At 56.5% G+C, this 12,305-nt stretch overlaps 1 protein-coding gene across 2 annotated transcripts in view; it reads left to right on the plus strand.

Moving 5' to 3' along the window:
* Positions 1-11,985, plus strand: part of ITGA11 (integrin subunit alpha 11) — a 125,990-nt gene extending 114,005 nt beyond the window's left edge. For both annotated transcript variants that reach the window (XM_058737264.1, XM_058737265.1), the window contains 9 exons: positions 90-166; positions 1,085-1,174; positions 2,052-2,142; positions 3,589-3,702; positions 3,910-3,996; positions 5,397-5,507; positions 5,856-5,951; positions 9,794-9,907; positions 10,664-11,985. In XM_058737264.1, the coding sequence (XP_058593247.1) occupies positions 90-166; positions 1,085-1,174; positions 2,052-2,142; positions 3,589-3,702; positions 3,910-3,996; positions 5,397-5,507; positions 5,856-5,951; positions 9,794-9,907; positions 10,664-10,735 (852 nt within the window). In that variant the 3' untranslated portion in view covers positions 10,736-11,985. The remainder of the gene's footprint in view (positions 1-89; positions 167-1,084; positions 1,175-2,051; positions 2,143-3,588; positions 3,703-3,909; positions 3,997-5,396; positions 5,508-5,855; positions 5,952-9,793; positions 9,908-10,663) is intronic.
* Positions 11,986-12,305: the final 320 nt, after the last annotated feature.

The raw sequence follows: 12,305 nt of genomic DNA on the forward strand, positions 1-12,305 counted from the left end.
CCTTGCCAAAGAACCCTCCAACTGGGACACAAGTCACCAGACGCAGTTCCCAGCCACCCCAGCTCCAGCGACTGACCTCTTCCTCGCAGGTGGCTTTCCGCCTAGACTTTGAGTTCAGCAAATCCGTCTTCCTGCACCACCTGGAGATCCGGCTCACCGCTGGCAGGTCAGGGCCTCACCTGCTCCTTCTTCCTCCCACTCCTCCCCGCTGCTCCTGGCCCCCATTTGGCCCCTAGCAATAGTCCCTCCCTGCACCCAATGGGATCCCTTCCAGGCCGTACCCCCTGCCCTGCCCTGGGAACACCCCCGCCCACCCCCTGCCAATCCCCTAGCTTAGGCCAAACTGCTGCTTGCCACGTTGCTGCCATTCTCCAGCCTGGGGCAGCTGGGACACAAATAATAATACCTTCACCTTTATATGGCAATTTCGATAGCAGTTACTTTTAAAGCCCACAGTTACAAAACACCGAACACGTAATGGTCCTCACAGCAGCCCCCGAAGATAAGCAAAGCAGGGGATATCCTCACGGAGTAAAGGGAATAAGGTCTTTTCGGATGGAAAAATGTCAGGGCACCTGGGTGGCTCAGTTGGTTAAGCTTCAGACTTCAGCTCAGGTCATGATCTCACAGTTAGTGAGTTCAAGCCCCGTGTTGGGCTCTCTGCTACCAGCACAGAGCCTGCTTTAGATCCTCTTGTCCCCATCTCTCTCTGCCCCGCCCCAGCTTGTTTTCTCTCTCTCTCTCTCTCTCTCTCTCTCTCTCTCTCTCTCTCTCTCTCTCTCTCTCTCAATAAACTTGAAAAATGTCCCAGGGGAAATCCCAGACAGAAAGAACACTGGATAAGGAGTGGGACAGCCAGTGTTCTGCTCCCAGCTGCACTATGTAAACGCTGTGTGTCGTTAGGAAGTTCGTTCAACCTTTCTGAGCCCTCTTTTCTTTTCTTACCTGTAACTCGGGAGGTGGGATGGGAATGACTCCTGCTCTGCCCGTTTTGAGGGGCTGCAGCCAGCCAGTCCGCTGTGCTGGCTGGGCTGGTAGAAGCCGGTTACTTCCTGACGGCTCGGTGCGGGGGCTCTCCTTGCAGTGACAGTGATGAGGAGGAGAGCACCAAGGAAGACAACACCGCCCTCCTGCGCTCCCACCTCAAATACGAGGCTGATGTCCTTTTCACCAGGTGGGCGGGGCCCCGGGGGCGGGGAGGCCTGAGAGAAGTGAGGCCTAAGATGGGGTGCCCCTGATGAGGCCAGAGGTCTCAGGGGCCGGGCTCCAGTGCCCAGGGACTGTGAGCCGGAGCCAGGGGTGTCCCTGAGGGGTGGGAGGGTGCAGCCCCTTCATCCGTGGTGGGCGGGTGCTATCAAAAAAGCGGAAGGAGGAGACACAGATCTGGCCTCCAGGGAGCTCCCGGCAGGGGCAGGGGAGGAGGGCGAGGGCCGGGGCAGCCAGAGGTGTCCACGCCAAGTTCAGGCAGTGAGTGGGAGCATGATCTGTAGAGAATTTTAAAATAGTAATAAAACCTACTGAAAGCCCATCTGCTTTCCCTGACCATCTTGCACCCGCAACTCTAAACAGCCAAATTGAGAAAACGCTCCCCTTCCTGCTCCCCGCAGGGCAAACTGCTCCCACCGTCCTGTCCGGTCGTCCACTCCCCTCTGGGTGCCACTGGCCCCCAGCCTGTCCTCTGGGATGAAGCCGTAATAGCGACCACACAGAAAGCAAGCTCAGGCCCTCCCTCGGCCACTGCTAGAGGCTGGAACGGGGCATAGTGGGCGAGCTCGTGCTCCAAAGAGGCCAGGCCCCGGGGCAGGGGTGTCAAATAATGGCCCTTCTGGTTCATGCCTGTCCCACACAGGAGGACGTTGCTAACTGATCTCAGCGTGCATTCCTCTGAGCCTCAGAATCCTTCCTGACACGGCTCTCCCGATGGACGCAAGAGGAAACCTATTTTTTGTGGTCAAGGAGAGCCAGGCACATGCCCACACCCTCTTTCGTTCAGTTATCCATCTAGCCAACGTTGACTGAGCTCACGGCGGCCCTGTCCTCTGTCCCTGCAGGAGCAGCAGCCTGAGCCACTACGAGGTCAAGCCCAATAGCTCACTGGAGAGGTATGATGGCATCGGGCCTCCCTTCAGCTGCGTTTTCAAGGTAAGAGCCGAGGAGCCCCCGTTTGGGAGGGGAGGAGTCTGGAATCATTGCTAGTGCCTGGGGTTCGGCCCAACCCTGTCACCCACTCACTGTGTGATTTTAGGCAAGTTCCTTCCCCTCCCTGGGCCTCGTCCAGAAAATAATGGGGCTGGCCTGTGAGGATGTATCAGTGAAGGTTAAGTGCGGCTGCATAGGATTTAAAAAATGTAAAAAAACAGCAGTCTAAATGGGCCAGGGTTTAGTCTCCCCATAAAAGAAGTCTGGAGTTGTCAGCTTCACGAAGTCGTTCAGGATCGGGTCTCCCGTCTGGTCCACCATCCTCAACATGCGATTATCAGGCTCTCAAGTTCATCTCAGAGTCCAAGAGAGCTGCAGCTCCAGCCATCACGTTCTCATTCCAGGAAGAAGGAAGGGGAGAAGAGCAGGCCCCTCCCTACTGAAGAAGGTCCTTAGCGGTTCTTCACACTTGTAGTTACCTAGGGAGGCGGGGAAACGTGGCGTTTGTCTCCGTGCCCGTCACTGAGGAAGGGGCGAGAAGGAGAATTAGGAGGCAGTTGAGCAGTCTGCAGTGTGGGCCCCCCGGAGCCTCTGAACGCTGCATGAGAGCCAGGGGCAGGCTGACAGCTGGGAACTGCACTTCAGACACACTGGTACCTGGCTGGCTGGTCCAGGAGGGGGTTAGCGGCTGCCCGAAGCCACACAGCTCCTACGTGGTCATGGCCCTGGCCCTGGCCCTGGCCCTGGGCTTCGACACCCAGTCCTTCTGATTCCAAAGCCCTGCTTGTAATCACTGCTGCTCAGATACCAGAGGTGTCGCGGCTAGAACGTGCGCCGTTAATTAAAGAGTCTCTGTCGTAATAAATTCACGAGGGCTCCCACCGTGCCACCAGCACCAGGCTGCAAAGTCCCCACACCGGGGGAGGCTGAAGATGGAAGTGACCGGGGCGCCTGGGTGGCTCAGTCAGTTAAGCGTCCGACTCTTGATTTCGGCTCAGGTCGTGATCTCACAGTTCGTGAGTTCGAGCCCCCGGGTCGGGCTCTTTGCTGAAGGTGTGGAGCCTGTTTGGGATTCTCTCTCTGCCCCTCCCCACACTCCACGCTGTCTCTCAAAACAAAAAAAAAGAAAAGAAAAGAAAGAAAGAGAAGAAAAAAAAAAAGAAAAGAAAAACAACAGAAGTGACCTTGCCCTCCAGCCTCATGGCCCCACTGACCTGTCCTTAGCCTCCGGGACCCCGGCCCCTTCATCGCCCTCACGCCCTCACACACTTCACCCATGCAGCCCCCCACCGTGATTGGGCAGAGCTCCAGAACCTCTACAGTGAAAATGCCAGGGGGTGTGAAGGGGGCCGCTTCCCAGGCCTGGCCGCAGGCCTCACCCCTACGCAGCTTCTCCTCCGCCCCTCCAGCTGCTGGGGGCTGTGCTGACCCCTCCCCCTCTGGCCACAGATCCAGAACTTGGGCTTCTTCCCCATCCATGGAGTGATGATGAAGATCACCGTCCCCATCGCCACCAGGGGCGGCAACCGCCTGCTGATGCTGAGGGACTTCCTTACCGACCAGGTACGGGCGCCCGGGAACCGGCTTAAAGGAAGGGACCAGTTAGGAGACAGACTTGCCCCCGGTGTGTCCCCGTGTCCTCCGACCTCAGCTGCTCCTCCCGGGACCAGGGCAGGCAGGGCCTTCTCGGGGAAGAGGAGGAGAGGGGCGTCTCGGGGCTGCTGAGCCTGCTGGTGCTCGTTGTGAGGCGGGTGTGTGTCCCTCGTGCAGGTGGACACGTCCTGTAACGTCTGGGGAAACGGCACCGAGTACCGGCACGCCCCGACGGAGGAAGACCTGAGTCGTGCCCCACAGCTGGTGAGTGTCCTGGGCGGCTGCTCCTGTCCTTGTCCGGCGGTCGGTCACTAAGAGCGTGTTGAGCGCAATGTGTCCCGCCTCAAGCGGAGAGGAAACGGGATGGAGCGAAGACACTTCTGGCTCTTAACGAGCTCACCACCTCACAGGGGCCATGAGAGTGAATGCCAAAGAAGCCAGGGGACCAGGCTGTGACAGGTGTCAAGAGAGGGGCAGTGGAGGAAAGGAACAGGGGGAGTCGACTGGCATCTATGCCTTAAAGGGCCAGCAGGACACAGATGAGCAGAGGGAAGGGGAAGGAGCCAGACAGGACAACGCCAGGGAGGCCAGGACCTACATGGCTGGTAGTGGAGACATTGACCCCACCAGCTGGGCCTCCCTGTCCCCAGAGACGGCAGGCAGCTCGTGTCACCTCCCAAGGCCCTCCCCCAAACGCCTGCTAGTTTCCAGGCTTATGCTCCCAGGCTTGCCACTGTTCCCAGAAACCACTTTCTGAGTGCGCTCTCATTATTCTTCCCCAAAGATCTTAGCTGTTTTAGTTTTATTTCCCCCAAACGAGCGCCTCACAAAGCATTTTTTGGGTGTAGTGTACTTTCCTGAAGACCGGGCCTGGGGGGGGGGGGGTGGTTGAGGTGGCTGCAAGAAGGAGCCTCAAACAAGTTTAACCCAATGAATTCTGATTATTTGACGATTTCTTTGGTTTTTCTGTTACTACGGTATCATTTGCAAATAATAACAATGTTAAGCTTTCCCATTCAATCCTTATAAATGGCTTTTCTCAGCTTATGGCTCTGGCTAGGACCTCCGGGGCAATGGGAAATAGAAATGACAACAGTCTTGTCTTGATCTTGACTTTTTTTTTTTTTTTTTTATTAATTTTTCATTATTAAACACGACGCTTGTATTAGGGTTTTTATAAACACCCTTTATTCAGATTCAGGAAGTTTCTTGGGAGATTTTTTTTTATATATATACATATCATAAAAGAAGTTGGATTTCCCCAAATGCTTTCTCTGCATCTGTTAACAGCAGTCATACAATTGTTTGCTTTGATCCGTTTGTGTGGTGATGACATTTATAGGTTCCCTAACGTTGAACCAAAGTTCTGCTCCCAGAAGACACCCAGTGCTGCACAACTTCAAGTACAGCATGTGTCATCCTTATCTTGTCGCCCAGCCATCCCCTGGCAGCCGCAGCCCATGTGTCCCCCACCCCCACCTCTCCTTGTCCCCTGTCCTCTGCGCCTCCTCCCCCAGGAACAAACCTCGGGTGAGGGGTGGAGCTCAGCCATCTCTCTGGTGGCCCAAGCCCCTGCTCACATTCTCAGGTCATGGCTGGGCTAGCTGCCTCCCCCGCTCCCCCGGAGCCCGGCCGCTCACCCGGAGACCTACCTCCCTTTGCAGAATCATAGCAACTCTGACGTGGTCTCCATCAGCTGCAACGTGAGGCTGGCCCCTAACCAGGAAATCCATTTCCATCTGCTGGGGAATCTGTGGCTGAGGTCCCTAAAAGCAGTAAGTAGAGGGACGCCTGGGTGGCTCGGTCACTTGAGCATCTGACTCTTGATTTCAGCTCAGGCCATGATCCCGGGGTTGTGGGACCAAGCCCCGTGTCGGGCTCCGTGCTCAGCATGGAGCCTACTTGAGATTCATTCTCAATCTCTCTCTCTCTCTCTCTCTCTCTCTGCCCCTCTCCCCTGCCCGCTCTCTCTCTCTCTATATATATATAAAAATAAAAATAAATTAAAAGCAGAAAGTAGAGCACCTGGGCTAGACTCCAAGGAATAAGGGGAAGGGGGTGGGTGCTGGGGAGTCTCCCACCCAGGGAGGGGCCAGCTTCTGACAAGGCCTTTGATTATACAGCTCAAGTACAAGGTGATGAAGATCACGGTCAATGCAGCCTTGCACAGACAGTTCCACAGTCCCTTCATCTTCCGCGAGGAGGATCCCAGCCGTCAGGTGAGCCCCCTGGAGACCCTGCAGACCTGAGCTTGAGCGGGGCCAGCTGGGGAGGGGGTCGTCCCTTCCCCTACAGTTTCCTATACCCTCCACTCGTGTGTGCCTGCAGGAGAGAGAAGGACCCATCTGCCGGCAGTTAGCATAGCATCAGAAAAGAGGGGAAAAGCAAGATCAGTAGGAGTTAGGGGCGAAAGTAGGGAGGGAGCCGGAAGCAAGCATTCACTCAGTGCCTGGGGGCGGCAGGCTCTAGACCACAGTAGTCCCACGAAAGCAGAGAAAGAAGGGGGACCTGTACGTTCTGCACTAGAGGAAGGAACTGGAGCCCAGGCCCGCCTGCCCTGGAGAGGCTCATTGATTGACTCCACCGGCTGTGACGGCTGTGACGCTGGGTCTCGGCCGGCTGGCAGCCTAGAATGAACATCCCACCCCTCTCCTCCCCATCCATTAGCACCTCAAATCTAAGGAATGCACATGACATGCTTCAGAAGTCTGGTGCGAACTGAATTGGTAAGACCGAGGAATGCAAGATGTCTCTGTATTAGGACTCTTTTTGAATTAGATAAAATCACATTGTCACAGACCAGACTGCCTCGAATCAGGGCCTCAGGAAGGGGGGTGAGGCTTCCTGCAATGCTCTCCTGAGAAAACGAGAAGTTGGGCCTTGAAGAAAAGCCCAATCCTATGGAGAGACGGGCATCCTGGGCGTGGGACACTGCTGCCCTCCACTGGCCACGTCCCCGAAACGTGTCCTGGGTTCCTGCACCAGATGCAGAGTTAACCCCAGCCCCACCCCCGGGAGATGCTGGAGAGCAAAAGAGGCACGGTCAGGAGGACAGACGTTCATAAACAAGGTAGGGAGCTGCCAGGCAGAGGGGTAGCAGGTGCCAAAACCTAGAAGCAGCATTCAGGGGACCCACCTAAGGAGTTTTATCTGTTCATTCATCCGGCATTTGTTGGGTGTTCCTCCTATGACCCAAGCCCCCCGGGGATACAGAGATGAATTAAGCAGACTTGGGGACCAGGATAACAAAGCCATGGCTACAATGTGGGGGTGAGCACAGGGGCTGGGCTTGGGGGGCAGTCAGAGCAAGGGATGTCCGGGGAAAGCTTTCTGGAGCCAGGTCCACTTGAACTGAAGCTTAAGAGAGATGTTGGAATTCTGCAGTCAGCCAAGGGAAGAGGCATTGTACAGGCACCCCCACCCCCCCCCCCCACACACACACACACACAACCCCTGTCTCTACACCAGTTCATCTTTTAAATGAATTCTCGTTCTCCTTCAACTCCCACTGCCCCCCTCCCCGGCAAATCCCTCTTGTATTTATTTTTATTTTTTTAGAGAGGGATGGGAGACGTACAGGGAGAGAGAATCTTAAGCAGGCTCCACGCTCAGCACAGGCCCAACACAGGGCTCGATCCCATGACCCTGGGATGGTGACCTGAGCCGAAATCAAGAGTCAGATGCTCCACAGACTGAGCCACCCATGTGTTCCCCCCCACCAAAAAAAATCTTTCTTATACTCTGTGGATGCCTCGCTTCTCTTTTAGAAACCCAGCAACCCAGAATGTAAGCCCCTGTTGGCCTGGCTGTGTGCCAGGTGCTGGGGGTGGGAAGGCAGAAGGTCCCAGCCTTTGCGGAAGGACAGAGAACATAGAAGGGACCTGCCGTTTGTTGAGCCCTAAACGCTGTGCCAGGCACTGTCACAGACACTTTGCACGTTTCCTTGCTCACTCAGAGCACTGTGAGGTACTCCCCACCTCCATTTTTCAGACACGGAAACTCAGGCTTGGTGAGATAAGGCAGAGAGTTGAACAGGGAGTCAGTGGCCGAGCCAGGACTCCCCCCTGCTGCAGGGGTTCGTTCATGCAGCCATTCGGCATGTGGACCGAGCTCCTGCTCTGTCCCAGGCACTGAAAATAGAACAGCGAACAAAACAGATACCGCCCTGCTCCCCAGGGACTGACGTTCTAGATGGGAAGAAGGGCAAGACACGTGAATATATCAGTGTCAAATGGTGATACGTTCTGCCCCGAAAAATGCAGGCACCTAAAGGTGGAGACTTGGGGCGGGGCGGGGTGGAGGGGGCTTCTATTTTATACAAGGAGATTGGGAAAAAGCCTCCTCGATAAACTAACATCAGAAACTATGAAGAAGAGGGGTGTCGCGTGGCTACTCGGGGGGGAAAGCGCTGCCGGAAAGGGAGGGACAGCAATACAAAGGCCTCCGGTGGACGTGTGCTGGCATGCTGGAGGGCCAGGTAGCTGCAGGCTTGGAGCAGAGAGAGCAACGGAGGGGGCAGGAGGTGAGGCCAGCGAGATGAGCAGTACCAGAGAGGGTGAGGCCTGGCAGGCGCACGCGAGGACTCTTCTTTTCCACCCTGCGTGGGGGGCTGGAGCAGAGCAGAGAATAAATATGCCTTATTTATTTGTCCTCAGCATGGCAGAGGACAGACTGCAGAGGGCGAGGCCGGAGGGGGGAGGCAGTTAGCCGGCTCCTGCAGCCTCCAGGGGGACACAGGGGGCTCAGTCCAAGCAGGTAGCCCTGGAGGCGGGACTCCCACATTCTGGGCGCTTCAAAGGTAGACCAGACAGACTTTGCTGGGGTCCATGTAGATGCAAAGGTAGGAGTCAGTGACGAGTACAAGGCTTCTGGCCTGAGCGACAGCGAGGAAGGACCATGCTGGCATTTGCTTTCATGGGAAAGGCGGGGATGGAACAGAGTTGAGGGTACAGAGTGGGATCAAGAGTTTGGACACCTGTTAAAGATGCCGAGCAGGCCAGGAAGACAGGAGGATAGGAGTGTGGAGAGTCCCGGTAGAAGGGAGAAACGTGACGGCAGTCCGCGTATAGGTTTTTAACGTTTATTTATTTTTTGAGACAGAGAGAGACAGAGCATGAATGGGGGAGGGTCAGAGAGAGGGAGACACAGAATCCGAAGCAGGCTCCAGGCTCCGAGCTGTCAGCACAGAGCCCGACGCGGGGCTCGAACTCACGGACTGTGAGATCATGACCTGAGCCGAAGTCGGCCGCTTAACCGACTGAGCCACCCAGGCGCCCCCGGCGTATAGGTTTTAAAGCCTCACAATGGAGCGAGTTTGCCCAGGGCTGTGTTATGCTTTCCATGGCCCTGAGCACTTTTACCTTCGGAGACCCTTCCTCCTTAGAAATAATTTAAATTAGGAGCGCCTGGGTGGCTCAGTCGGTTAAGCATCTGACTCTTGGTTTGGGCTTAGGTCACGATCTCACAGTTTGTGAGTTCGAGCCCCACATCAGGCTCTGTGCTGATGGCACGGAGCGTGCTCGGGATTCTCTGTCTCCCTCTCTCTCCGCCCCTCCCCTGCTTGCTCTCTCCCTCTCTCAAGAATAAACATTCAAAAATAATAATTTAAATTATTATTTGATGACAAATATATATAAAGACATATAAGCCAGGCAAGAGATTATATTTGTTTTTCCCTCGAATTTTAAAAGAAATTAGAACATTTTCATGGGCCCCTAAAAGCACTAAGGGCCCTGAGCTCCCTGTGCCTGCTGGGTAAGACGGTGCTGAGCTCACCAGGAAATGACTGTAGATAAGGAAGAGGTCCCAGGACAGAGCCATGGAACATGGCACAGAACCCAAGGCCAAAGGCGGAAAGTTTCAAAGAGGAGGCAAGATCACCTGGGTCATTTAACTCAGGTGTCCTTTGTGCAAGGGCTGGGTCCTCTGAGGCCTCCGCAGGCTGGGTGCCACCCATGCCTCCAGCAGATCCCACTGGGCACTAGCCATCGCCTGCCCCCCAGCTGCCCCCTGGGCCCCAGGACGGTAATGCTGTTGACCTGGCACACTCCTCCCCTTACAGATCACGTTTGAGGTCTCCAAGCAAGAAGACTCGCAGATCCCCATCTGGATCATCGTTGGCAGCACGCTGGGGGGCCTCCTGCTGCTGGCCCTGCTTGTCCTGGCACTCTGGAAGGTGAGGCCCCAGCAGGGTGGTGGTGGAGAGCAGCATCCTGGCTGGTCGGCCCAGGCCGGCTTGGATTGGGGGGGGGGGGGGGGGGGGGCTCCGGCCTGTGGGCTCTGTGGGCTCTGTGGGCAGCCCGCGCGTTCTCCTCCCCGTGGGAGCTGGCACCCACCCGGCCTCCTCCCCAGAACGTGCCTCCTGCTACCTAAGCACCCACATCTCACCACAGCAGGCAGATTGGCTAAGGCCTCCAGAGGGCCCTCAGTCTGTGGCTCTGACCCTTTGGTGGGGTTCCTTTGAGAACCTGACGGGAGCTCAGTCTTCTCTTCGCGGAAGCAGCAGCAAGTACACAACCACAAAATTTCTCCAACAGTCAGGCGGTTAACAAGCCCCCAAACCCCTCTCTGTCACTGAGCCTCACGTGAAGAACCCCTGGTCTCAACCTTCTGTTACAGATGAGCTGAGGGAGGCCCAGAGAGGGGTGTTGACCAGGGCAGGGTCACACAGCATGACTTCTTGCCTCCCGACCCCGGCTCCATCCACTCCACTGCAATCCCCCCTCACCAATTAAGTGGCCCATTGCGTCGCCCACCAAGGGAGTTCTGCTGGGCTGGGGTGGGGGCTGGTACTCAGTGTTAGCTGGGGTATTCGGGGAAGCCTTCAACAGGAAGAAGTCTTAGGAGCATTAGTGGGGGGAAAGCAGGTGGGAGAGACAGGCCTTGTCCTCCCTGCCCACCCCTGAGACTTCTCCCTTTGCCCCCCCCACAGCTCGGCTTCTTTAAAAGTGCCAAGCGCAGGAGGGAACCTGGCCTGGACCCCACCCCCAAAGTGCTGGAGTGAGGCTCAGAGGAGGCTGCGAGTTGATGGGGGCCAGGACGCCAGTCCAGGCAGTGTACAGGCCCAGGCCCGTGGCCCGCTGAGCTGGGGTGGAGAAGACGCCAGCTCGCTTTGCATTGACCTCATCTCCTGAGAGACCAAGCCTGCACCCTCTGAAAGGAACTCAAGCCAGTTTTAAGAGGGACTGCTCTACTGGGAGGCCGAGACACCTCCAACAAAGATCCCTGGTGATTTAAAGGGACCCCTCCCAAGGCACACCAAAGCCTCCCCTGGGCTCTGTGGGGGCATTTGCTGCCCCCACCACTAGGTGCTAGGAATTCATAACTGTCCCATCCTCAGAAGAAACCAGCAGAGGAAGAAGGCGATGCAAACCCATTCTTCACACTCCAGGCCTCGAGTCCCAGCAGGACCCAGTGGGGCAGCAGATCTGAATCCTGTGCTGTCCTCCCATCCCCCACACCCCGCCCCGGCGCTGCCCAAGGCTCTCAAGTCCCACTCACCCCTTCCCCAGGCAGGAGAGCTGCCCCTGAATGAACCCCCGTGGCCAAGGGCTTGGTGGTGACAGCTGCTGGACAGGGATGACGAAAGACCCTGGGGCATGGAGACTGTGACGGACGGGCAGCTGGGACACAGAATATGGGGCGCCCACCCCGAGATGGGGAGGCAGGTGGGCCCTCCACCCCCCACACACACCCCTCGGTGGCTTTTGTTCCTCGTACCCAGCGGGAGCCTGCAGTCGGCACACTCCCTGGGTCCCCCGTACCTACTTGGTCTTCCTGCCTGCCTGCCCTGAGCGCGGCACAACTCCAGGCCCGGCAGTGGGGTGGCAGGAGGGTGGGTGCCCCCCCCCCAACAAACACACACAGCCTCCCGTCCCCCCTTTCCACCCACTGCCCCCCCCCCCCCCGTGCACAAGAGAAGGGCTCAGCCAGCGCTGCTAGAATGCACTCTGGTGCTCTCTGGAATGCACTGGTTAAAGCCGGTGCAGGGACACCCAAGTCTGTGGAACCTCGGTGGCAAATATCTGATCCTGATCCGCTGGCCCATGGGACAAGTGGTACCACCAATGATGGCGCCTTGAGGACAATAGGCACACCCGGTGCCCAGCGAGTAATTTATGCCTTAATCTTGTTTTGAGATAGAAATGAAAGGGGGATGCATCAAAGGCATCTGTCCCCCTGTCCCATAGTACGACCTTTACTGTCGTAAATATTTTTTAAAATTAGAAAAAAAAATACAGTGATTGAAAACAACCAAGGTGCTTGCTGTCTCCCATTCTGTGGGCAGGGCTTATCCCAGGGAGCCAGCGTCTTTTCTCTGAAGGAAAGGAGGTGGCGGGGGGGGGGGGGGGGGGGGGGGGGGGGGCCCTGCTTTCTTCCCATTGTCTCTAAATGTTTGGAAGGGGCTTGTCCACTATTTGGTCCCTACGACATCCCCTCCAAATGGCTGCCTGATCTGGGATGGACATCTCCAGGGATGGAACACTTCCTCCCGCCCAAGACCACCAGCTCCCCCTTCACCCATTTGGATGGTTGAAGTCCACAAGTCACTGTAGCTTCCAGTCCTTAGTTCC

Source organism: Neofelis nebulosa, chromosome 7 (assembly GCF_028018385.1).
Source record: "Neofelis nebulosa isolate mNeoNeb1 chromosome 7, mNeoNeb1.pri, whole genome shotgun sequence".
In the NCBI taxonomy this organism is placed as follows: Eukaryota; Metazoa; Chordata; class Mammalia; order Carnivora; family Felidae; genus Neofelis; species Neofelis nebulosa.